This window comes from Dermacentor albipictus, chromosome 4 (assembly GCF_038994185.2).
Source record: "Dermacentor albipictus isolate Rhodes 1998 colony chromosome 4, USDA_Dalb.pri_finalv2, whole genome shotgun sequence".
NCBI classification, from domain to species: domain Eukaryota; kingdom Metazoa; phylum Arthropoda; class Arachnida; order Ixodida; family Ixodidae; genus Dermacentor; species Dermacentor albipictus.
In genome coordinates, this window is record NC_091824.1 from 116,259,358 (window position 1) to 116,283,176 (window position 23,819).

The 23,819-nt window shown below is 49.0% G+C and overlaps 3 protein-coding genes across 3 annotated transcripts in view; all 3 read right to left on the reverse strand.

The window, feature by feature from the left end:
• The window catches only part of LOC135914667 (uncharacterized), a 74,141-nt gene that overhangs the window by 18,190 nt on the left and 32,132 nt on the right, over positions 1 to 23,819 (reverse strand). The gene's annotated exons all lie outside the window — the stretch shown is intronic.
• Positions 473 to 5,265, reverse strand: LOC135914668 (uncharacterized). Its single transcript, XM_065447603.1, has 2 exons — positions 3,895 to 5,265; positions 473 to 2,031 (listed from the first exon to the last, which is right to left on the reverse strand). Exons 1-2 carry the CDS (start codon positions 5,203 to 5,205, stop codon positions 1,420 to 1,422), a joined length of 1,923 nt encoding a protein of 640 aa, XP_065303675.1. The 5' UTR covers positions 5,206 to 5,265; the 3' UTR covers positions 473 to 1,419.
• The window catches only part of LOC135914666 (uncharacterized), a 53,580-nt gene continuing 51,265 nt past the window's right edge, over positions 21,505 to 23,819 (reverse strand). Inside the window, exon 2 of the mRNA XM_070537515.1 lies at positions 21,505 to 23,449. Coding sequence (XP_070393616.1) covers positions 22,835 to 23,449 — 615 coding nt within the window. The 3' untranslated portion in view covers positions 21,505 to 22,834. The remainder of the gene's footprint in view (positions 23,450 to 23,819) is intronic.

A 23,819-nucleotide genomic window follows, 5' to 3' on the forward strand; every position in this document is an offset into this window, starting at 1 on the left:
GCTCGAAGCTACTAACATTTAACAGTGCTAATGAGACCAAGATACTACTATGATCAAAGTCCGAATAAGATCACATGATCGTGTGGACAACCACGGCTGAATTAACAAAGCTTTTTATTGTTCCCAAGTGTTCCCTGCTTTGACAGGTAGCGTTCGCTAATAGTACGTGCAACATTAGGATTGGTTTAATTAGCTTACGAACGAATCGGTTGCAAAAGCAAATGCTAGCCAACCTTTATGTTCAACACATCAACAGAGGACACTAGCCAATGGCAAAGAGCCGTTACGAACGGAAACCTTTGCGAATTCAGCCCTTGAAACGTTAAAGCCCTCTTTATTGCATGACACTCTTTAAGCAACACAGAAGTATTGAAGCGAGCTAGACTATTTTACGTGAATCCATGCTGAAAGATACTGCTCACGAAAAAATCTGATAAATACGTTCAACGATATCAACGAGATATTGCAGAGCGAAGTCATAAAACGCCTTTATTCAGAACGTGCTCGTGCTATCTTAATGACGCAAAGGCGCTGATCACAGTCAGAAATGCGCTCGTCCTGGCTTAAAGTGCATATGCGTTTCCCGGCAGTGTAAGCTGCACAGCAATTGTAAGTGATTGTTCAATGCAATAGAGCAATAGAAGCTACTGTTCAAGCTTTAAGAATAGCATAAATGTGTGTGTGGCTATTAAACAAGGTCCCCCACAAAAGGCCACTATTGTCTTCGCACAAGAGGAATATCTTACCAGCTACAACCAAAAATTGTTCAGGTTATATAATGACACGTAAACAGCCGTCATGCCCAAACGAAACCCACAGGACGTTTATAAATATGCTGGAACTGGCACCAAGACTTACGAATGTGCAGTTTTATCGACAGAAGTGAACGTAAGGCAACGCGGTGTACTTGAAGACCACATAACAGAGCAGTGCGCGAACAGCACTAGGTGTCGAAAGATTCGGCACTGAAGAGCAGCCCACTGATCACGTTTCAATCCACAGAAATATGTACAACAAACAACAAAGAGTCTGTAACACGCCAATGAAGCGATTCCCATTGACAGCACTACAAATACGCTGAAACAAGAGCCATTATTTTTGAAGACTGCTGGGCGAGAAAATAATTTACGCAGCAAAAATCACGAAGCAGAAAAAAACATTCTGGACGATCGCGATCCTTCACGCTTGTTCCATAGCGCAATAAAAAATCTTGGCAAATTAAACACGAAGAAAATGTTTCGCGAGCGATGAAGACATCTAGATGCAAAATAAGGCACTGCGAAATGCAAATTGAAATCAGTGTTCGTGCGCGTTGTTCTCGAACTATGCGGTGGCACACCAATAAGCACGATTCGCGTTGCTGCCTCGTTGTTGTCTCGTGGTTCCACAAGTGCTAGAGGACACACAGCACGTCACCTATCACCGCGCTTTCTCGCAGGCTTTGATTGCGTTCCGCATCGGCGTCCCCGCACAGTCGAAAGCCTTGAAGAACTCGTCGAAGCCCCGCATCTGCGCCGACGCTTTCACTCCACTCCCATAGGAGCCGCTCGGGACACAAACGTGGTGAACAAAGAAGAGTATGAAGAACACCTGGCTGGCCGACAAGCTATGGTAGCCGAATACAGGGGCCCGGTCGTGCCAGCTGGGTGTGGCATAGGCGCGGACCGCGGCTGACAGCGACAAAATTGTGTACTTCAGTTCAGTGTTCACAACACCTCCACTTTGCCGTCGAAGGCAATGCAGGCGCGCTACCAGCCCTTCCCAGCTATCGGTTTCCTGCTCTGCGTAGTCGAAAAGCTTGTCCCACAAGGCGTCGGCAAGCATGACGCCCAGCACGGCCGCGTTGATGACACCTGCGCCGTCGGCTATGCTGCGGCTTCCTCCAGCGGTGTCCTTGCCGAAACTGAGAAGCGCGTACACGCTTGCCGCGACGGCGATCTGGTTGCCGAATCTCACGAGGAATGTGTGAGACAAGTCGACGCGCAGTCTGTACAACCCAGAGAGGCCCCGTATTGCATTGCTGCTGCGTATCTGAAATAAGAATGCACCGTTTCAGTTGCACGTAGGCAGCCAGCTTGACCCGCAAAACCGGGAAAACAGTATAAGCCTTTCACGTGTCATACGTATGAATTGATTACAGCTCAGTGCGCGTAAGCATGTCTAGAAATTATTGAATCACAACACCCAGTGTTTTCTGTCCTGGTTACAGCTCCTGTATGACATAGGGGCACTCTATATATTTCAATCTCAATGGCGCCACGAAGTCGACATCAAAATAGTGATGTGGCTGATGTTAAGCAAAGCGTCCGCTCCTATTTCCTCATTGCTTCGATATCTATCCGGGACATCTCGGGGCGATTCAGACGCGGCCGGCAATATAGCATCAGACAACAACGGCTTCTTGTGTGAAGGAATTGAGAAGAGAATCAATGACCATTGATTGCAGGCAATCAGGCTACACCACAGAGTCACCGCAAAAGATGGCAATATCACTCCGCCATCGCGGGGCTCAGCACTGCGTGGAAGCAGGCTGCCACTGAAGATCTGTGGCTCACGGTATGCACTATTGATTTGTGGTCGGTCTACACTTGCAACAATTATGCTCAATTAACTTCACTCTCACGTTACTCAACATGCTCGCGAAAGCTCAAACCAAGCTGATTACACCCTCATAGGAGATGATGCACTGCGTCACTCTTTACGACCCACCTGGCGGCACTGACGTTATAATCATTGACAAGTACAGAACTGAAACATCTGAGTAAAGGCAATATAACGTACTAGGCAATTATTTTTAAGAATGAAGGAGCAGCAACTAAATGGGTGCGACATATAAATGGCAGTTGCAAACTGCGCTAAGTGTAGCTCCAGTCCCATGCCCCCTTTCGCACGACCTACCAATCTAAGTCATGTTTTGATGGACCCTTGGATAACAGATGGCGCCAGCGTGTGGGCACCCAGTATTGCGATAACGTAATTCCCGGAGAACAACCAAGCGGATAATATTCGGAAAGTTCACTCTTTTGCACAATTTATCGCGCTCGTGAACGACATTTGTATATTTTGTTCACTTAAAAGCGGTCTTTCACTTTCTTCTTAATTATAAAACAATGGGTTCATAATTCTTGGTGTTACCTATAACGCGATATGTTATAACTATCTGGTGAACAAGATGAGGTTATAACGCAACTTCTTTAGCTGGCTGTGCCTTGCTCTTCTAGAGCCGTTTCTGTATGACACGTTTCTGTATACACGTTTCTGTAGGATAGTTGGTCCTACGTTGGAAGTACGTACAGCGCGAGATGATCACGAGAGAGCAAGGAGCGATGCCGTGCTTGTTTGTAGTGGGTCCCAATCAGAGTCATTGGGTTACTTTTTTGAAACCTAAGCAATTACGAGAAACGTTTCTTATCTGATTTACTTTTCCGGGTTGCTAGGTTACAACTGCTTCTCGCAGTGATTTGAACGGGTTTGCCTCTGCGGAATGGATGTAAAAGATGTTGCTGCCACCGCTGTATATCGGTAATCGGTAATAAGCGGTAATTAAATCATCGCCTCCTGTAAAACTCACTGTCCGACTACATTATGTCATCAATGTAATGCATAGTAGCATACCGGCCACGAAGGGACAAAAGAGAACATTTTACTGCGCATGTTTGCCCCGCTTATTACAATGCGTCATCGACCTTCAGGTGCTAAGATGAAGTGACGGTTTTTGCAATCACCTACATATATGTTCTTCGTTTTAATAAACATTTAGCTGAGAGTTAGCGCTCGTCCTGTCTGCTCCTTTCTGTGCCCCTGTTACACTTCACGCTAGAAGCCAAAATCATGGAGTTATACTATTGGACGCTGCCTATGCTCTATTAGGTAAACAATAATCTCGCTACTCACCTGATTATAGAAGCTCCCAATTTCAAACTTGTTCTCGAAGTAGTTCTCGCTTATGGAGGGCAGATAGCGCTTGTAGGGGGCAGTCAGGTTTTCAGGCAAAACAATATGAATGCTTCGCACCACACTCCGCACCGCGTTGGTGTCCAGGTGCGCAGAGAAGAAAACTTGGGCGTCCGCAATCACGGCTTCAGAGATCTTGTTAAACATTTCCAGCAGAACCTGGTCACGGTCTGGGCTAGTCATCTGCTGCGTCGCCAACACATCCCAGAGTGGAAACAGTGCCATGGTCTGCTTTTCGCAAAATGCTGCGTGATCCGCTAGGCTAGCCTCCTGCCGAATTTCATCGTCAAACGTGGCCAGCGTGGAGTGTATGGCGAAGTACAGTAGCGCGGCTGCTTGGACGAGGATGTTTTTGTCCGTCAATATGCTTAAGACTGCCGCGACGTCTGGAGGGTTTTCGATGGCAATCACTGGGAATGCGCTCAAAATCTCTTGCCACGAAGATATGCCCTCCTTTGGAAACTGTTCGCCTAGCTGCGGCATCGGGACGATAGAGTGCCCGTCATGAGAATTCTTGTGGGCCCTGCGGAATCGGCGAATTAGACTAAGCACGTCTGCCTGTGTAGCGCTTATGCCAGAGTGTCTCCTGGCAGCCTCGAACATGGCATGTCCGGCACTTGACGCGTCTAAATCGATATATGGCGCCGGCTGAAAGCTTATGACGTAGGTGCCTTCATTCTTCTCGAATGATGATTTGTAGTACATGTAAAACACGCTGAAAATTTCGTACCTGAAGTGTAGCAGACCGACAAGCTTGATCAGGTCCACGTTGCGCGGGGCGTTCGTAGAGGTTCCCGACCAGCGGTGAAAGAGGTCGATGACGGCTGCCACTGCGTGCTCGGCAGTGAACAGATTTTTGACGCCTGCGAAGAGGCAGCTCTTGTGGTTCACCCAAATTATATCGCTGACCGGTGAGCGCAGTTTGGCCTGGAGAGTAGGGTGAACCACGAGCGATGTGAACGCTCGAACCGCAATCGCGCTGCGGTCCACTCCGCTCTTTTTGTAGCAGGCATAACTGAGAATGTCAGTGCACGGATCGTTTGACAGGTTGACCAGCGTCAGTATCGTCTCCGCGGCGTCGGGGCAGCAGAATGGCGGGACTTCGGGCAATTCGCCGTTGGAGCTTGTCAACTCGTTCATCAAGATCCACACGAGTGCCACCAATCCGGAAAGAAGTAGTGTCGCGAACAGAACGACAAGCGCCACGACAGCGCGAGGGCCAGAGCTGCTCGGCGCCTGGTCGTTTGGCATTTGCAGCGAGAAGCGTCTTCCGATAGCCAGCAGGTTCGCCGCGGGACACCCGTGCAACGCTCCGGCTTCTTCTTCTCTGGCCCGTGCCACGTGTCATACGTGGCACGGGCCAGATATGCAGATCCTTGGAATATACTGGCACGTACCCACTCTGGGAGATTGGTTGAGAATCGGGTAGACCGAAGCAGGATGTCAGATAAGAGTAAAAATTTTATAGTGGTTAAGTTAGAATCGAAACATAGAGCATGGAGCGCCTGCATGATTTTGAAAATATGAAAATTTTATCTTAAACATCACAATAAAAATATTCAAATTCAAATTCGGTGAAATAAAAGAAGGCTTAAAAATATTGTCTTGAGAGTTTAAGTCTCATTTATCCTAAAGGAAAACCTTGGACGGCAAAATTAACCTTCCCGTCACTGTGCCCAAGTGTAGAGGCACGCAAAGATAGTACATTCTGAAGAGTTAAATCAAATCCAAGAATAGCGGTGTGTGTTCGTAGGGTTCGTTTTATTAAACAAACACCATGACATTTACTCGCACTTTAGTTCATACCATTCCCGAAGTCTTTTGTTCGTGAGAATTGTTTTTCATTGCATGACCGCTTTCATTTACAGCAGCTTCTCATTCAGGATTTGCGGAAATGCTCTTACGAACTATAGTCGTGAACCAGAACGTGAACTTACAAGTTTCTCTGCTTTTTGACGTGAAACGTCTTTCATTTCGGACAGTATAGACAGTCGCTTGCTAAAAACCGTATGCAACGCCATTTTCATTAAAGACATGTAACGAAATCATGTCGTGCTAGTATCATTTACATGTTTGCAATCCTATTACGCACACACTATATCTTGGTTTGGCTGCGTAGAGGACACACGCCGTTACTCAATAATGTATCTGTCGTGTGAACAGATGGAACCTTCTATGGCGCCACGCGTTTACGCATTCGGAGCTAAATTTAGTCCCTCACTCGGTGTTCAGAAAGGCATAGCTGTGCAGTACGCTTGCAGATTCGAGCGGGAGTGGACGCGTTTGCGAATGAGCCAAAGGGAGAGGGAAAGAAACAATGCAATGCACAAGGTTATAACCAGGCTGACATCCGCTTTGCTGCCCTGCTCGAAAGGGGTGGGCGCGGGGGGGGGGGGGGGGGGGCGTGGCTATGACGCAAGGAAAGAAATAACTTGTGCGGAATCAATCGACGATTATTGTCAATGCGAGCGAATAGCCGAACGCTCCTAGAAAGCTAGTCTTTTATTATAGGAATGATGCGTTGGATGGCGCTTATTATAATTAGTTAGAGGGCACGGCACCTGGCCTGCGGACAGCATGGTTCACCGGCTTCTGCTGCCTGTGCAGGCACTGCCATGCATCCTGCATGAAACACCAGCCACGATAACGACGACCAGCGCTGGAACGATGCCGTTTTTGGTGTTTCACTCTGACCACGTGACAACGAACTTTTCATTCGTGGGATACGAACTGCACGGTGTGACGTCACCAGCAACAGACCTACTAAAGGAGCGACGCGACTACGACCGGATCAGAGGGCACGGCAGCTGGCCTGCGTACAGCATGGCTCACCTGCTTCTGCTGTTTGTGCAGGTTCGTCCTTAGGGCACTGATTGCTCCTACCGAAGTGACAACAAATTTTTGTTTATCCTGCCGTGCCCTCGCATGTGTTATATTGTTGTCGACTGTTTGTCCATGATGTTGCTATTAGTGTCTGAATTTCTTTTTTGTCGGACTGACTGAATTCGAATTTCTTGTCATGATACAGGAAATGAACAAGAAAATTGGGCATCTTGAGGCTACAGTTCGGCACCAGGCTGAGAAATTGATCGGGTATGAAAACCGCAGCAGGCGTAACAACTTCTTGGTTTTTGGAATCTCGGAGGAAAGCGGTGACTCAGAGGCGAACTTCAGGGCAGCTGTCATTTATGAACTGTTTCACGAAATACAGAGGGTTCAAGACAAAACTGTAGAAAGAATTCATATCATTGGCGAAAAAAACCGTAAACGACCGATACCAGTTACTATGAAGCTTTATGATACCAGAGAAAAGGAGCACGTACTGAATAACTGCAAAAAAAACTTAAAAGAAGATCAGTTAGTATAAACAATGATTATGCAAAGGAAACAGTAAAAAGGCGACGGAAGTTGAGGGCGAGCGCTTCTGCCGAAATGGCGAAGTGCGTGAATGTATTTTCAACCGACGACAAGCTCAAGGTTAACGATAAGCTTTACACATGGGACCACGAAAACAACGCATGTCTGCTTCTAAACCACCAAGATGAGAAAAAGCACCGCGCACGAAAGACAGATGACACCCATGACGATTCTGGTCCCTCAGGCAGTCCCAGCGATTCTCCGTGCACTTCAGTCCTTTCACAGCTCCGAATCTTGTCGCTGAACGCACGCAGTATTGTTAATAAGGTAACTGAGTTAGTATACGTGTTGCTGACGGAGACGCCTCATGTGCTAGTGGTAAGCGAAACATGGCTGAACAGCAACGTACCTACTCACTGTATAGTGCCACCAAACTACCGAATGTTTACATGGGATAGAGACACTGGTGGTGGAGGTGTTGCGATTATTGTTGAACAGCACATTGATGTTGTAATGATTGAATGTACTATCCCTCAGACAGTGTCCCTGTTGTGATGATTGAATGTACTATCCCTGATCCATGTTAACGATGTAACAGTAACGCAAAAAGCAAATATTCCGAGTCATTTTATTAATTTCTTCGAATCAGTTTTTTTCAGCGCCTAGCAGCAATTGCACAGACGCCTATCTGCCGTCTTCCTTTTCATGTAGGATGGAAACTCTTCTCGTCACTCAACAGGCATGTTTACCCAAGTGCGACTTTTAAATTCTAAGAAGGCTAGCTGGCCGGATGGAATACCAACAAAATTTCTAAAGCGATACACAGAGTGGGTGTCATTTTTCTTAAATATAATCTTTGTTAAGTCATTGCGAACTCACTCGTTGCCACAAGACAGGCGCTGCGCAGCCATAACTCCTGTTTTTAAAAGCGGTAACCGATTGCTAATAAATAACTATCGCCCAGTTTCCCTGACCAGCGTCTGTTATAAAGTCTTAAAGCATATCATATGTAAGCATGTTCTCGTTTTTTCTTGAAAATAACGATTTTTTTTTTATCAGGACCAACATGGTTTCCGAAAGGGACTGTCTACAGTAACCCAGCTCATCGAAACTATTCATGATTTTACTTCTGCGTTAGATGCCCAAGAGCAAATTGACATCACCTGCGTAAACACTGCGAAAGCCTTCGACAAAGTTTCACACAATAAATTACTTCCCAAGTTACATAAAGCAGGAATGAATGATACTATTATAAAATGGATTGAAGCCTACCTACACTATCGCAGGCAGGTTGCCATGAGAACGATTGCTTGTCCCCTCCGTAAGAAGTGTTTGCTGGTGTCCCCAGGGGTCCGTTTGGCCACCTTGCTGTTTATGGTTTATATTAATGACATTACAGAGATTGTCCAGTTTCCTGTGGAATTGAAGCTTTTTGCTGACGATTATTCAATTTATTCAACGGTGACACACACTGACGACCAAATCAGAATTAACCGTGTCCTTCATTCCCTTCACCTTTGGTGTGAAAAATGGGATGATGATGATGATGAAGCAACATTTACTGGGCCCGACATAAATCGGTGGTGCACGCAGGCACCAGATGGGGTGGTTCCCTAGTTACGGGACCAATATGTTTCCAGCAGCTCCTGGCCCCTGTCCGTCAGTGCAAGCTGAATCGGTAGGGCGGGGCTGGATAACAAGGTCTCCCATCGCTCAAGGGGTTGGGGGTTGGGGGTGTTGGCGGGAAGGGGAGGAGGGGGGGTCTTGAGTTCTGTGCACTCTGCCAAGACGTGCGGCAGGGTGCCCTTTCCTCTTCTGCAAAAAGGAAAGAGCATATCGTATTCCGCAGGGTACATGCGGTTCATCAGTACGGGATGCCCAAGCGATCCCGCCTGCGCTCGACACAGGATCGTCTGTTGTTGCCTGGTGTGTTTGGGGTGCGGTTCTAGCAGAGTGCACCTTTCCTCTCGGTACATCCGGGTAATGTCCCGAAAGCTGGTAACCGGGTGCGGTAGCTCTTCCGGCTCGTGCTCGGCCCAGATTGACATTTCTCGGGCATGGTAGTTCGCGATGGTGTTGCCTGCTACCTGCGAGTGAGCCGGGACCCACAAGAGCTCTATGGCTCTTCCCAGAGGCTTCTGCTTGGCTGGAATGGCTCGGGTCGCGGAGGAGATTACCCCCCTGCGGAAGCTTCTGTCAGTGACTACGGTGTCCACGCTCGGCTGCGCGAGTGCGAGGGCCACGGCCGCTTCTTCGGCAACAGCGGGGTCTGTTGTCATCAGGGACGCGCTGACGATCAGCCTGTCTTTTGATGTAACCACCACCACTGCACGGTCACTGTGTTTTCGGAGCGAGGTATCCGCGTAGAGGACCCTGGGGTACTCTTCCAGCTTCCGGGCTAAGGCTTTGGCTCGCGCGGTGCGCCTCTCGTCATCCTTGCCCGGCGTCATGATCCGGGGAAGGGGTTTTGTCTGAATGATCGTTTTCCAGTCTTCCGGAAGGGCCGTCTTGATGGGTACTGGCTCGATCTGCGATCCTATCTTGCGTAGGACGGCTCGTCCGTGTTCCGTGTGACTGAGCCGGATTCTCTGATTAGAGAGGTGGGCTTCGATGAGCTCCTCCACCGTGTTGCGGGCGCCCATGTCTAGCAATTTTTGCGTGGACGAGTATATGGGCATGCCCAGTGCTTGTTTCGTTGCCTTACGAAGCATCGTGTTTAGGATGTCCCTATTCGCCTTCGTCAGCTGGAGATACGGAGCGGAGTAGGTAACCCGCGACACGACGAACGCGCGTACCAGGCGCATGGCATCGTCCTCTTTAAGGCGTCGGTTTCTGTTTGATACCCTCCGAATCATACCAAGTATCTGTTCTGTTGTAGTCTTGATCTTTGTGATGGCGGCCTGTCCCTTTCCGTCGCTCTAAGTAGTAGGCCGAGAATCCTAATCTGCTGTGTTAGCTTGATGGTCGTTCCGGCGATCGTGATAATCACGTTCGGCGGCAGCTCCTTCTTGGATTATCCCGGTTGGATCATGAGCAGCTCTGATTTCTGGGGAGCGCAGCTCAGTCCGCACGAATTTGCGTACTCGTGCACGGTCGTTGCCGCCTCTGCAAGACTTCTTCCATCCAGGCATCGGATCCGGCTCGGGCCATCCACACCGTAATATCGTCGGCGTAGAACGCGTGGTCCACGCCTTCGATTTGCTTGAGTAGATCGGGCAGGGGCAGCAGGGCCAGATTGAAGAACAGGGGCAACAAGACCGATCCCTGAGGGGTGCCCCTATCGCTGAGCTCGACAGCGTCCGACTTCTCCTCCCTTATCCTGATGGTCGCCGTTCGGTTTGGCAGAAAATCTTTTATGTAGCCCAATGTCTTTCGGCCACACCGGGTTTTTTTAGATTCTGCAACACGCTCGCGTGGGACACGTTGTCAAACGCTCCCTTCAGGTCGAGGGCGAGTATCCCGCGCGGCGCGTGCCTCGTTGCCGGCTTGACAACCAGTTCATGGAGTTGGATCATCACGTCTTGGGTGCTGAGATGTTGCCTGACGCCGTACATCGTCTCTGGCATCTGATCCGTTTCTTCGAGGTGCTTCTGCAGCCGGCGAAGGACCATGCGCTCCATCACCTTCCCCACGCAGGATGTGAGGGAGATGGGCCGCATGTTGTCTATCGTGAAAGCCTTGCCGGGCTTTGGAATGAAGCGGACCTCGGCGTCCTTCCATACCTTCGGCAACTGTGAGCAATCCCAGGCTTCGGTAATGTGCTCTAGGAGGCCGCGGACCGCTGTACCGCTCATGTTACAGAGTAATTTGTAAGTTATGGTGTCCCTACCAGGTGCACTTCTCTTGTTACTGTCATCTATCGCTGTCCACAGTTCCGTCATGGTAAACGGCCGGTCCAGTTCTTCGTTGTCGAGTCCTTCGTGCCCCTCGGCCACCGGGTACTGCCCCTTCTCTGTCTTTAGGCACTTGGCCTTCAGGTCTTCCAGGAACCTGCAGCCGCTTCCCTTGTACGTGTTCAATACTTTGGTGAGGTTGCGATTGGTCGCAGTTTTGCTACTCAGCGGGTCGATCAGATGCCTCAAGAGACACCACGTCTTCCACGTCGAGAGCTAGCCCTGTAGGCCGTCGCAGGTCCTCAAGGCACCGAAGGCCGGACTCGGTAACAACAATTCTGCGTTCGCGTGGGCTTGAGTTGCTGGAAACACGAAGGAAAAAAGCCAGACTTAAGATTATTTTCCAGATACTTCGAGGACTTTCGAAGATAAAAAAAAGGAAAAATACGCCCAGTTCCCTGAAAATTGTAGCCAGAGAATAAACCGCACCAGAGCCGTAAAGCCTTATAACACACGTGTTGATGTTTTTCATTATTCCTTTTTCCTGGATGTAATTGAAATGTGCAGTGCCTTACCTGATGTTATTGTAGATCAGATGGGCACAAATTTCAATGCTCGATTGATGTTTTGTATTGTGGGTACCTAACCTGATGTTATCAAATGTCAAATTTGCTTGTGTTCTACTATTTTCCGTCCCTGTGACAGCCCTCAAGCGAGGATTAACAGTACGATTTTTAAAAAAAATGAGGGTATTTAGGCAGCGCTCGCTGTGTCATTACGTGATTCAGGGGAGAACAGCGCCCTTAGTCGGCCGATCTCATCAGGGTGCGTCCATTTTTTTCATGACCTGCATTGCTCTCACACTATTTCGCGCTTGTACACCCTCACATTAACTACTACATAACCTCCTGGGGTAACACGTACACTACTCACCTAAAGCCGATACAAACCATCCAAAATCTGCCAATTAGAATAATCACGTCGAATCCACACACCGACAATGCTAAACAGTTACTACAAGCAAATAACATTCTAGACGTTGCAGCCCTTGTCAAGTACAACCTTTTTTTTTTCAAACTAATAAATGACACAATCTCATTATCGCTAATTCCTATATCATCTCTAACAAATACTAACTCAACTCGTTTTGCGCTGCATAATACCTTCGTTTTGCCCAAAGTGCGCACAAATTATGGGAAACAGAAAGTTCACTTTGCAGCCATATCATCATGCAATACATTACCATTTGTCATAAAAACCCTGAAATCCAATCGATGTTGTGATGAACGGAAAACTTTTTTGTTATGTCATGTGTAAGGGACATTATGCACTGTATAATCCGATTTTTGTTTTAGACCTGCTATTCTTATGCGCTCCAACGTGCAATTATTTTTTTCTTTAATATTTTTCTCTTTCTTCCACTTTTACTTTAGTTTTATCTAGTTTCGAAATATAGCTTACGGCCGTTATATTGTCTATTAATTACTTCATCTACTTATATTTGTATCTCATTATTTATCATTACTACAACTGTACCAATTCAGCTGCTGCTGCTGCTTGCCAAATGAACTTTTATGTTAACAATGAACTGGAGGTCCCAATTCAGTTTTAACTATGGGACCTCCTTCTGTATACCACTATCTGTAAATTATTTTTATGTAATAATGAAGGTTGATTGATTGATAGATAGATAGATAGATAGATAGATAGATAGATAGATAGATAGATAGATAGATAGATAGATAGATAGATAGATAGATAGATAGATAGATAGATAGATAGATAGATAGATAGATAGATAGATAGATAGATAGATAGATAGATAGATAGATAGATAGATAGATAGATAGATAGATAGATAGATAGATAGATAGATAGATAGATAGATAGATAGATAGATAGATAGATAGATAGATAGATAGATAGATAGATAGATAGATAGATAGATAGATAGATAGATAGATAGATAGATAGATAGATAGATAGATAGATAGATAGATAGATAGATAGATAGATAGATAGATAGATAGATAGATAGATAGATAGATAGATAGATAGATAGATAGATAGATAGATAGATAGATAGATAGATAGATAGATAGATAGATAGATAGATAGATAGATAGATAGATAGATAGATAGATAGATAGATAGATAGATAGATAGATAGATAGATAGATAGATAGATAGATAGATAGATAGATAGATAGATAGATAGATAGATAGATAGATAGATAGATAGATAGATAGATAGATAGATAGATAGATAGATAGATAGATAGATAGATAGATAGATAGATAGATAGATAGATAGATAGATAGATAGATAGATAGATAGATAGATAGATAGATAGATAGATAGATAGATAGATAGATAGATAGATAGATAGATAGATAGATAGATAGATAGATAGATAGATAGATAGATAGATAGATAGATAGATAGATAGATAGATAGATAGATAGATAGATAGATAGATAGATAGATAGATAGATAGATAGATAGATAGATAGATAGATAGATAGATAGATAGATAGATAGATAGATAGATAGATAGATAGATAGATAGATAGATAGATAGATAGATAGATAGATAGATAGATAGATAGATAGATAGATAGATAGATAGATAGATAGATAGATAGATAGATAGATAGATAGATAGATAGATAGATAGATAGATAGATAGATAGATAGATAGATAGATAGATAGATAGATAGATAGATAGATAGATAGATAGATAGATAGATAGATAGATAGATAGATAGATAGATAGATAGATAGATAGATAGATAGATAGATAGATAGATAGATAGATAGATAGATAGATAGATTGATTGATTGATTGATTGATCTCTACCGTTTGTAATGGTGGCCTTAACATAAAACTCCATTCGTCATTTGTGTTGTCTCCAGCAGCGTGGAACGCGACTGCCATCCATATCCTCTTCGGCGCAATCCCTCCTCGTTCGTCGTCGCTTTCTACCGCAAATAGCTCCGATGCCGCTCATCATGCCAGCGTTGTCATGCTACCCCTCGCCCTTTTGCCACTGCCCTCGCGTTCATCGTCGTCTTCATGCACAGCGGGCTCCAATGCCGCTAACATGCCAAAAAAAGGCAAAGTTAAAGATAGTGGGATAGAGATAAACTTTATTTGTCCAGCGGTTATTGCCATTGATGCCCGGGACTGCCAGGGTTCCATCACCAGAGGAAAATCTTTCGAAATCCTCGGTCATGGCCCTGGCCCGCGGGACGGTCCACTCCTAGTTTCGGGTGCGTCGCTCGCGAGGGCGGCTGGCCATCTCTAAGCGAGGCGCCCCGCTTTATAGGGTCATGCTGTTGTCTTCCCCTTTCCGCCTAGTCCTTCTTCCTCATGGCGTTGGCATTCCCAAAGCACATGGGCCATATCGATGCGTTCATGTTCGCACCACTGGCAGCCGGATGACGCACGGGCCACAGGCGGTGCAGGTGGTAGGGGTTGGCGGAAGTGCCTGTGTGCAATCGTCTCAGGTCGACCGCGTGCGACCTGTCCAGATGCCCGTGGGGTTGTGGATATTTCCTTCATTCCTTCCTGTAGTGACCAAGCACCTCTCGGTACGTTGCCGGAAACTCCTCGACAGCGCGGTCGGCGACCCCGTGATCCCCAGCTCAGTCCGCTGCGGTTTGGGTTGTGTTGGTTACGACAGCGTCGGCGCCGGACGGGGTGGCCGTCGCCATCGCCGTCACTCCTTCGCTGGGATCCCGCACAACAACGGTAGCGGCTGCCTTCTGGGTGACCGCGTCGAGACGGGTAAGCTGCCTCGCGACGAGGTGGGCGCGCTGGTTGTGGTTGGGCGGAGTTAGGATGTGTCTTCGGCTGTTAGATGCTGTTGTCGTTCTCGTCGCGGCTGCTCTTGTTGGTGTCGTTATTGCCAAGCTCCAGGACATGCGCGGGAAACCACTCGAGGGACTTGTTTGTAATCGTGCCGGACCCGAAGACCCTGGCTTTGGCGTTGAGCATGCGCGCTACATCGGCGGACAGCCAACCTTTAGTGTAGTTCTGAATCGCTGCTTTGGAATCACTAATGATCAGGCTATCCTCCGCACCTCCGTGGAGTACCGCGAGGGCTATGGCTATCTTCTCCGCTGCTTCGGCCGACGGCAGCCTCACTGATGCCGCGACTCAGATCCTGCTCTTCGTATCTACGACTGCCATGGAGAAGGCGGGCGCCGCCGCCGTCGGCCGGCCGTGTCGATGTTGTCGCTGTTGCTGCTGCCGTTTTTGTCGTAGTAGTAGTAGTGATGGTGGTGTTGGTAACTCCGGTTCATCTCGCACATTCCGTCGTAGCAGCGGTGGTGGTCGGCGTCCCTCGTCGCCCTCACAGTCACCGGCTGGCCGCGGGTACCTCACTACATCGACCAAGAGGACGCCTTCTCGTTTACGTCCTTGCACGTCATGCACAGAGCGAACATTCTTCGTCACGTTTTCCGTCTTCATGGCGACCCAGACTTCAGGTAGCTGTATTTCCTTCAGCGCACACGCCTCGTGATATCGAATCCCGAGAAGGCCTAGAATTCGTCTTCCCGTTCAGATGCTCGACAGCCTCTCCAGGTGCGCGATTCTCGGCGCCTCGGCGATCTCCTCGAGTGTGTTGTGTGCGCCCAACTCGAGGAGTCTGTGGGTTGGCGTGTACTGGCGTACTCCCAGGGCGGTCTTGAACGGCCTGCGGATCGACACGTTCAGCTTCTAGGGTTCGCTTCTGTTCCAGTCATCGTACGAGGCAACGTACGCTATGTGGCTCATCGCGTACGCCTGTATCAGCCTCGTAACGTTGTGTTCCTTCATTCCTTTCCTCTTGTTCACGACCCGCCGCACGAGGTGTGTGGCGGCGGCCACTTTCTTCTGCAGTCGGGCAACCAGGTCGCGGTTGGCACCATTCTTTTCCAGCCACAGGCCGAGCACTCGCAACTGGGACACCGTCGATATTCGGGTACCCTCCCTCGTCGTGACGTGGATTCCCGAACGACGGGCGTTTAGCACGCCCTGCGGTAGGGATCCTTTCTTGCGCGGTCTGCGGAACGGTATCTCCGACTTGTCGGTTGAGCAGACGAGGCCCCTGTCTTCGAGGTGCCTCTCTCTAACCTCCCGGACGGCCCACTGCAGCCGCTCTTGCATTTCGCCGACGCTCGTGCTCTCCATGGTCCACACCTTCACGTCATCTGCGTAAATCGCGTGGTTGATGTCCACTATCGCGTAAAGTCACTCCGGCAGGCCGCTCATGACGAGCGTGAAAAGCATGGGGGAGAGTACGGAGCCTTGCGGCGTTCCCGCTTCACCCATTCGGACCGTTCGAGGCGGGGCTCCGTCGACCTTGACCGTCGCCTCACGCCCATTGAAGCAGCTGCTGACATATCGGTTGAACCTCGCCCAGAGATCGAGTCGGTTGATCTTGGCCAGTATGGTCATGTGCTTCACAGTGTCGAAGGCGCTCTCGAGGTCTAACCCGAGCAGGGCGCACACGTACGTGCTTGGAGCGTTCACGACCTGTTCCTGGATCTCTAGCATGTCGTTCTGCGTGGAAAATCCCTTCCGGAAACCAATGATGTAGGTGCCGAAAGCGTCCTGCTTCTCGAGGAGCGTCGTCACCCTGTTGAGGCAGGCATGCTCCATCACTTTCCCGACGCAGGACGTGAGGGAAATCCGCCTCATGTTTCGGACCTCTAGCGGTTTGCCCCGGTTTGGTAGGAGTATAACGACCGCGGTCTTCCACTCTCGCGGAGTTCGGCCCTCCTTCCGACACGCGTTGATGTTCTCGCAAAGCTTCTCGATGGCGGCGTCGTTCAGGTTCTCTAGGATTCTTTAGTGATCCTCTAAGGATCGGGCACCCATTTGTTGTTGAACAGCTGGAGGACTGTTCTAATTTCCTGCACGGAAAAGCCCGCGTCCATCTCCTCGTTGGGAGCCCCGCTGTACTCTTGGTGACTCTCCCCTTCCGGTCGAGTGAGGTGCCTCTGCACGATCTCTTCCGCGAATGCCTCCGGGTCGTCCTTGTACTTGTGTCGCAGCTTGGCCATCTCTGCACGGGTCGCCATTCTGGTTCTTGTCGGGTCGAGCAGGTGCTGGAGAATCTTCCAGGTGCCTCCCGCGCTCATGATGCCGTTCATCCTGTGGATCAGCTCTTGCTATTCTTGCTCGCACAGGCGGGCGCAATGCATCTCGATCTCCCGATTGATTTCGGCCATCTGCTGTTTTGGCTTACTAGCTCTCCGTTACATGGATTTCTTGGCCGCAACGAGATGTGTAAGCCGGCTGTCCACTCAGGACGGCTGGGGAGCGCCGTCGTCCCCGGCTCCGCGGAGTCTGTCGCCTCCTCCTCTGGGCGGTTCTTGTCGCCAGTCCGTCCATTCGATCTCATCGGTGACTTTCTCTACGTCCGCGAGTAGTTCCCTGCGCCATTCGCTGTTGTCTTCGATCGGGCCCTCCTTCTCGTCTCGTTCTCCATTTTTCCGGAATCTGTCCGAGTCCACGATTCGGGCCTTTTGGCAGACGTCCTCGTCATTTTCATCCTCATGAACGGTCACGCACAGGATCCTGTGGTCACTCCCCAGGCCCTAGAAGGAGTTCTACCAAGTGAACACGCCCGCACCTGACCAAACGGAGAGGTCGGGGGATGTGCAGCGGCACACACCCTGTCCGATCCTAGTGTGCGACACCAGTTCGTTGAGTACAGTCAGGCCGAGCTCGTCCGTCAGACCGGCCTTCGGGAGCGGCTCCATATTCCTATTGTCGGCTCCATATAGCTCCATATTGTCGGCTCCATAGAGTCGGCTCCATATTCCTATTGCGTGTGCGGCGCGTTAAAGTCTCCGCATATCAGCAATTGAATGGAGGCGGCCTTGGCCATCGCTTCGCGAAATAGGGCGTCGGAAGTGTGAGTGTAGTGTCTTTGCGAGGGGGAGCTATATACGTTGTGCACGAAGAGGCCGGTCTTCCTTCTTCCACTACTGGGCACGACTTCGATAAGCACGTGGTCTATATCCGACTCTTCGTTGAGCACTAGTTCGTGTTCGATGAAGGCCGTCCCGCGCTTAACCAAGGTGCACACCCTCACATCCCTCCCCATGCATTCGTAGGGGGGACGGCACGTCCCATAGCCCGGGAACTGGGCCCGGTCGAACGGTTCTTGCAAGGCAAGCACGACAGGAAGTTTGTTATTCGAAAGCGTTTTCATGTATTGCACCATCGTTGCTTTCTTGTTTTTGAAGCCCCTGCAGTTCCAATGCCAGACTATGTGTCTGTTGTCGGACTTCCGGGACACAGCCATGATTGTTATGCTGAGGTGTTTGGGGACACAACTGTCGGTGCGTCCCTCCCGCCCCGGTGCATGTGGTGTTGGCGTTGTTGCCGCTCGTGAGGATGCAGGTACGTTTACCGCTTGTGACGACGGTACCACAACGGTACCCCGGCCGTTCCGGGCAGGGATAGTGATGTCGCTGTTGCTGCAGGTGCATCGTCCCGCATTCCAGATCTTCATTCGCTTATTCATGGCAACGAGTTGGGAGTTAACTGCTGCGTACTGAGCGTTCCGTCCCGCGTCGGATTCGCTCAGCTTTGTCAGGAGTATGTCACACATTCGCTCCGCCTTGTTCGTCAATTTGATCACCATCTATTCGATCGCGGCTATCTTCCTAGCTCCTGACCTGGGTCTCTTCAGAGCATGTGCGTGGTCCACAGCGCCTTCCGTACGTGGCGCATCGCTTATGCCTTTGCGCTTGGAGCCCGCTGTCGCGGGCGGTTCTTCTTCACCATGTCACATGTCCATCTGCCCTACCTCGCCTCCTGTCGCGTTCGCATATCGCCTCGCTCGGCGGCCTCGCTGGAGGTGAAGGGGAATATCCTCTCATGCCCTTCAAGATTTGGTTCAGCGTCTGCTGTAGCTCGTCGATTTTTCCCGCTCATTGTTCGTTCTGCTTTCTCGCCCTGCCCAGCCCTTCTCGAAGTTCCTTATTCTCTCGCTCCATTTTCTCCATCCTCGCCGCCAGGAGGCCGTCGGGGGCTCCCCTCGTGCTGCCATAGAGGGGGGAGCTCCCTACAGAATATCCATTTCTTCCCGCGACTACGTCGGACAAGGTGACCTTCCGCGGCCCTGCCTGTATCTCGCCAAGTGTGGCCCGCTCGCAGTCTGGCAGGGGGCGGTTTCGGCTTCAATTGTGGTTTCCACTCCGACTCCGGCTTCTACTTCTGCTCTTACCTCTGTTACGACTTCGGCTACATCTTCTTCTCGGCGAGAGAGATACGATCTAGAGGGACTTTGGCCTTTTTCCTCCGCCATACAGTAACCCGATGGTGATGGGGTCCGGTGAGGGGTCGTCTTTCCTTCTTGCAATGTGCGTTCCCTTTCTTCTCTGCTTCTCGCTCGCCACCTTCTCTCCTTTACTATGTGCGGCAACTTGTCGTTTGCCTTACACATTCGGTAGGGGTCGGCTGTGAGGTGCGCCTCGCCGCAGGTCACGCACTTGGGCGTCCACTCGTGTTCGATGATTGGGTTCTTCGACACGCAGGTCGGGCATAGCTTGACCTCCAGTCTTGGGCACACGTCAGGTGGGTGGCCGAGCCTGCCGCACTCCTTGCAATAGTCCATCTGTTTCCGATACAACGATGCTCTTATCATGATGCTATTGAAGTAAGCCCATCTCTGTTTCCCTCGGACACCAATATAACGGTGGTGGTACTGCCAAGCCGCTTGGCGTATGTTATGTTGGCGTATGGTTTTTGGAGTTCACCAGCGCATGCATGAGCTGGTCTTGCGTATACTTCAGGGGAATGTTGCGGATAATCCGTTTTACCATTTGCTCAGCCACCGAAACATACGCGTTGGTATCGTGCCTCTTTCCGTTGGTCGTCAAAACTTTGATCTTAGCGATTTTCGTCGCAGTTCTCTCGTCCGGTGTGCTTATCACCACGACGTTTTGCATGGGACTGGGACAGATAGTTGTCATCTCGTGGTCTCCCACTACCACATCTTTGCGTATCGCCTCGTCGCGACTCTTTCCGCATGTGTTCTTTATATTCATCCCGTATATCGGTCAAACAATTATCTTAATATCGTCCCTGTGTATTCGGGGCATCCTACTTGCTCGTAGAACTTTGCTCTCTATGCTTCGGCCTCCTAGGCGCATCGGGCTTCGCGAGCGGGTGTCGTCCTTTCCCGCAATCTCGTTAGCGTTCGTGCGGTTCCCTCTTCTGTGTGTAACTTCGATCCAACCGTCTGCAACGCATTCACTGTCTTTTGCAAAGGAAATGCGTTTTGCGTCATTGGGTCCATTGTCTAGGGTTTCCCCAGTTCCTGCCTCGTCTATGTACATTTCGGTGCAATATCGTTCAATCCTCGAGTCCAACAAAGGATGCTCCAGGCCAAACCTTCGTTAGGCTTGGGCGCACTCACACGGGACTCCAGCGATTTAAGTGCGGTAAGAAGTCGCAAAGTTCACGCTCACCCAGAAAATTGGTATCCCTGGGTTCACGATGACTTGCTCTTTCCGATTACATGTCGCTTTTGTGTGTAAGATTTTAAAAACCGGCGGAAATACTCATGAATCAACGGAGTCGATGAGAGAAGCGTCCGGTCTCACTGCCGACTTCTTCCCCCAAAGTTAATGAAGACAGAGTTAATTCTAGTACACGAACAAGCGACCTTCAGTGGAAGTCGAACCCTTGTGCTTATGTGGAAGTCAGACCCACGACCTTCGGAATTAAGGCAAATTAATCCACCGTTTCTCAGTGTAGAGTTAAGGCACTCGAATCCACGAACTTTGATGGAAGTCGCACCCTTAACCTTTGGTGGATGTCGAACCCAGGACCTTTGGTGTTAACTAGAACAATGAAGGCAGTTAACGTAGTGTCACATAAGGCATTATTGTTCCCTCCCACGATCTTTGGTGGAAGAAAACAATAAGCAGCAACAACGCATTCGAGTGAGAATGTCAATTCAATTAATGTTTCTTGAGCGCACAGGCTTTCCCCTTCACCCTCTGCCGTAGGCTAAAGTGGGCGTCAATATTTTTAATTGCCGCTTTACTGAATAACCCAAATACTTTGCAGTACGTGTAACTTTAATCACTGAACATTAAATTTTCAATTCTGTGCCTCCAGTGCAGAAGGCTCCTGCATCGTACAGCACTCATGTCGCCGCATTCGCGTGCGTTTTGTTGTCGCCTGAAGGAGATTCGGTGCACTGCTTCACCACACCGGTGAAAAGGCAACTAGCATGTATTTCAAGAAGCTCTAACCTACTAACATTTAAAAGTGCTAATGAGACCAAGACACTACTATGATCAAACTCCAAATAAGATCACATAATCGTGTAGGCAACCACGGCTGAATTAACAAAGCTTTTTATTGTTCCCAAGTGTTCCCTCCTTTGACAGGTAGCGTTCGCTTATAGTACGTGCAAAATTAGGATTGGTTTATTTTCTTACGAACGAATCGTGTGCAAAAGCAAACGCTAGCCAACATTTATGTTGAACACATCAACAGAGGACACTAGCCAATGGCAAAGAACCGTTACGAACGGAAGCCTTTGCGAATTCGGCCCTTGAAATGTTAAAGCCCCCCTTATCGCATGACACTTTTTAAGCAAAACACAAGTATTGAAGCGAGCTAAACTATTTTATGTGAATTCATATTGAAAAAGACTGCTCAAGAAAAAACTGATAAATACGTTCAACGATATCAACAAGCTATTGCAGACCATAGTCATAAAACGCCTTTATTCAGAACGTGCTCGTGTTATCTTGATAACGCAAAGGTGCTGATCAGTCAGAAATGCGCTCCTCCTGGCTTAAAGTGCATATGCGTATCCCGGCAGTGTAAGCCGCACAGCAATTGTAAATGATTGTTCAATGCTGTAGAGCACTAGAAGCTACTGTTCAAGCTTTAAGAATAGCATAAATGTGTGTATGGCTATTAAACAAGGTCCTCCACAAAAGGGCACTATTGTCTTCCCACAAGAGGAATATCTTACCAGCTACAACCAGGAATTGTTCAGGTAATATAGTGACACGTAAACAGCCGTCATACCCAAACGAAACCAACAGCACGTTTCTAAATATGCTGGAAATGAGGCCAAGACTTACAAATGTGCAGTTTTATGGACCGAAGTGAACGTAAGGCAACGCGGTGTATTTGAAGACCACATAACAGAGCACTTCCCGAACAGCACTAGGTGTCGAAAGATTCGGCACTGAAGAGCAGCCCACTAAACACGTTTCAATCCACAGAAATCTGTACAACAAACAACAAAGAGTCTGTAACACGCCAATGAAGCGATTTCTATTGACAGCACTAATATTATCTATGTTCACCAACTACGCTAAAACAAGAGCCATTATTTTTGAAGACTGGTGGGCGAGAAAATAAATTACGCAGAAAAACTCACGAAGCAGAAAAAACATTTTGGACGATCGCGATCCTTCACGCTTGTTATAGCACAATAAAAAATCTTGGCAAATTAAACACGAAGAAAATGTTTCGCGAGCGATGAAGACATCTAGATGCAAAATAAGGCACTGCGAAATGGAAATCGAGATCAGTGTTCGTGCGCGTTGTTCTCAAACTGCGCCGTAGCACATCAATAAGCACAATTCGCGTTGCTGCCCTCGTTGTCGTCTCGTAGTTCCACAGCTGCTAGAGGACACACGCCACGTCACTCATCGCCGCGCTTTCTCGCAGGCTTCGATTGCGTTCCGCATCGGCGTCCCCGCACAGTCGAAAGCCTTGAAGAACTCGTCGAAGTTCCGCATCAGCGCCGACGCACTCACTCCGCTCCCATAGGAACCCCTTGGGAGACAAACGTGGTGCACAAAGAACAGCATGAAGAACACCTGGCTGGCCGACAAGCTATGGTAGCCGAATACAGGAGCCCGGTCGTCCCAGCTGGGTGTGGCATAGGCGCGGACCGCGGCTGACAGCGACAAAATTGTGTACTTCAGTTCAGTGTTCACAACACCTCCACTTTGCCGTCGAAGGCAATGCAGGTGCGCTACCAGCCCTTCCCAGCAATCGGTTTCCTGTTCTGCGTAGTCAAAAATCTTGTCCCACAAGGCGTCGGCGAGCATGACGCCCAGCACGGCCGCGTTGATGACACCTGCGCCGTCGGCTAAGCTGCGGCTTCCTCTGGCGTTCTCGTTGACGAAACTGAGGAGCGCGTAGACGCTCGACGCGACGGCGATCTGGTTGCCGTATCTCACGAGGAATGTGCGATACAAGTCGACGCGAGGTCTGTACAACCCAGAGAGACCCCGCCGAGCGTTGGTGCTGCTTACCTGAAATAAGAATGCATCGGCAGGCAGCCAGCTTGACCCGCAAAACCAGGAAAACAATATAAGCGTTTCACGTATCATACGTATCAATTGATTACAGCTCAGTGCGAGTAAGCATGTCTCAAAATTATTGAATCAACACCCAGTGTTTTCTGTCCTGGTTACAGTTACTGTATGATATACAGGCACTCTATATTTCATTCTCAATGGCGCCACTAAGTCGACATCAAAAATAGTGATTTGGCTGATGTTTAGGCAGAGCGTTCGCTCCTACTTCCTCGTTGCTTCGATATCTACATCTACATCACAGAGTCACGGGAAAAGATGGCAATATCACTCCGCGATCGCGGGGCTCAGCACTGCGTGGAAGCAG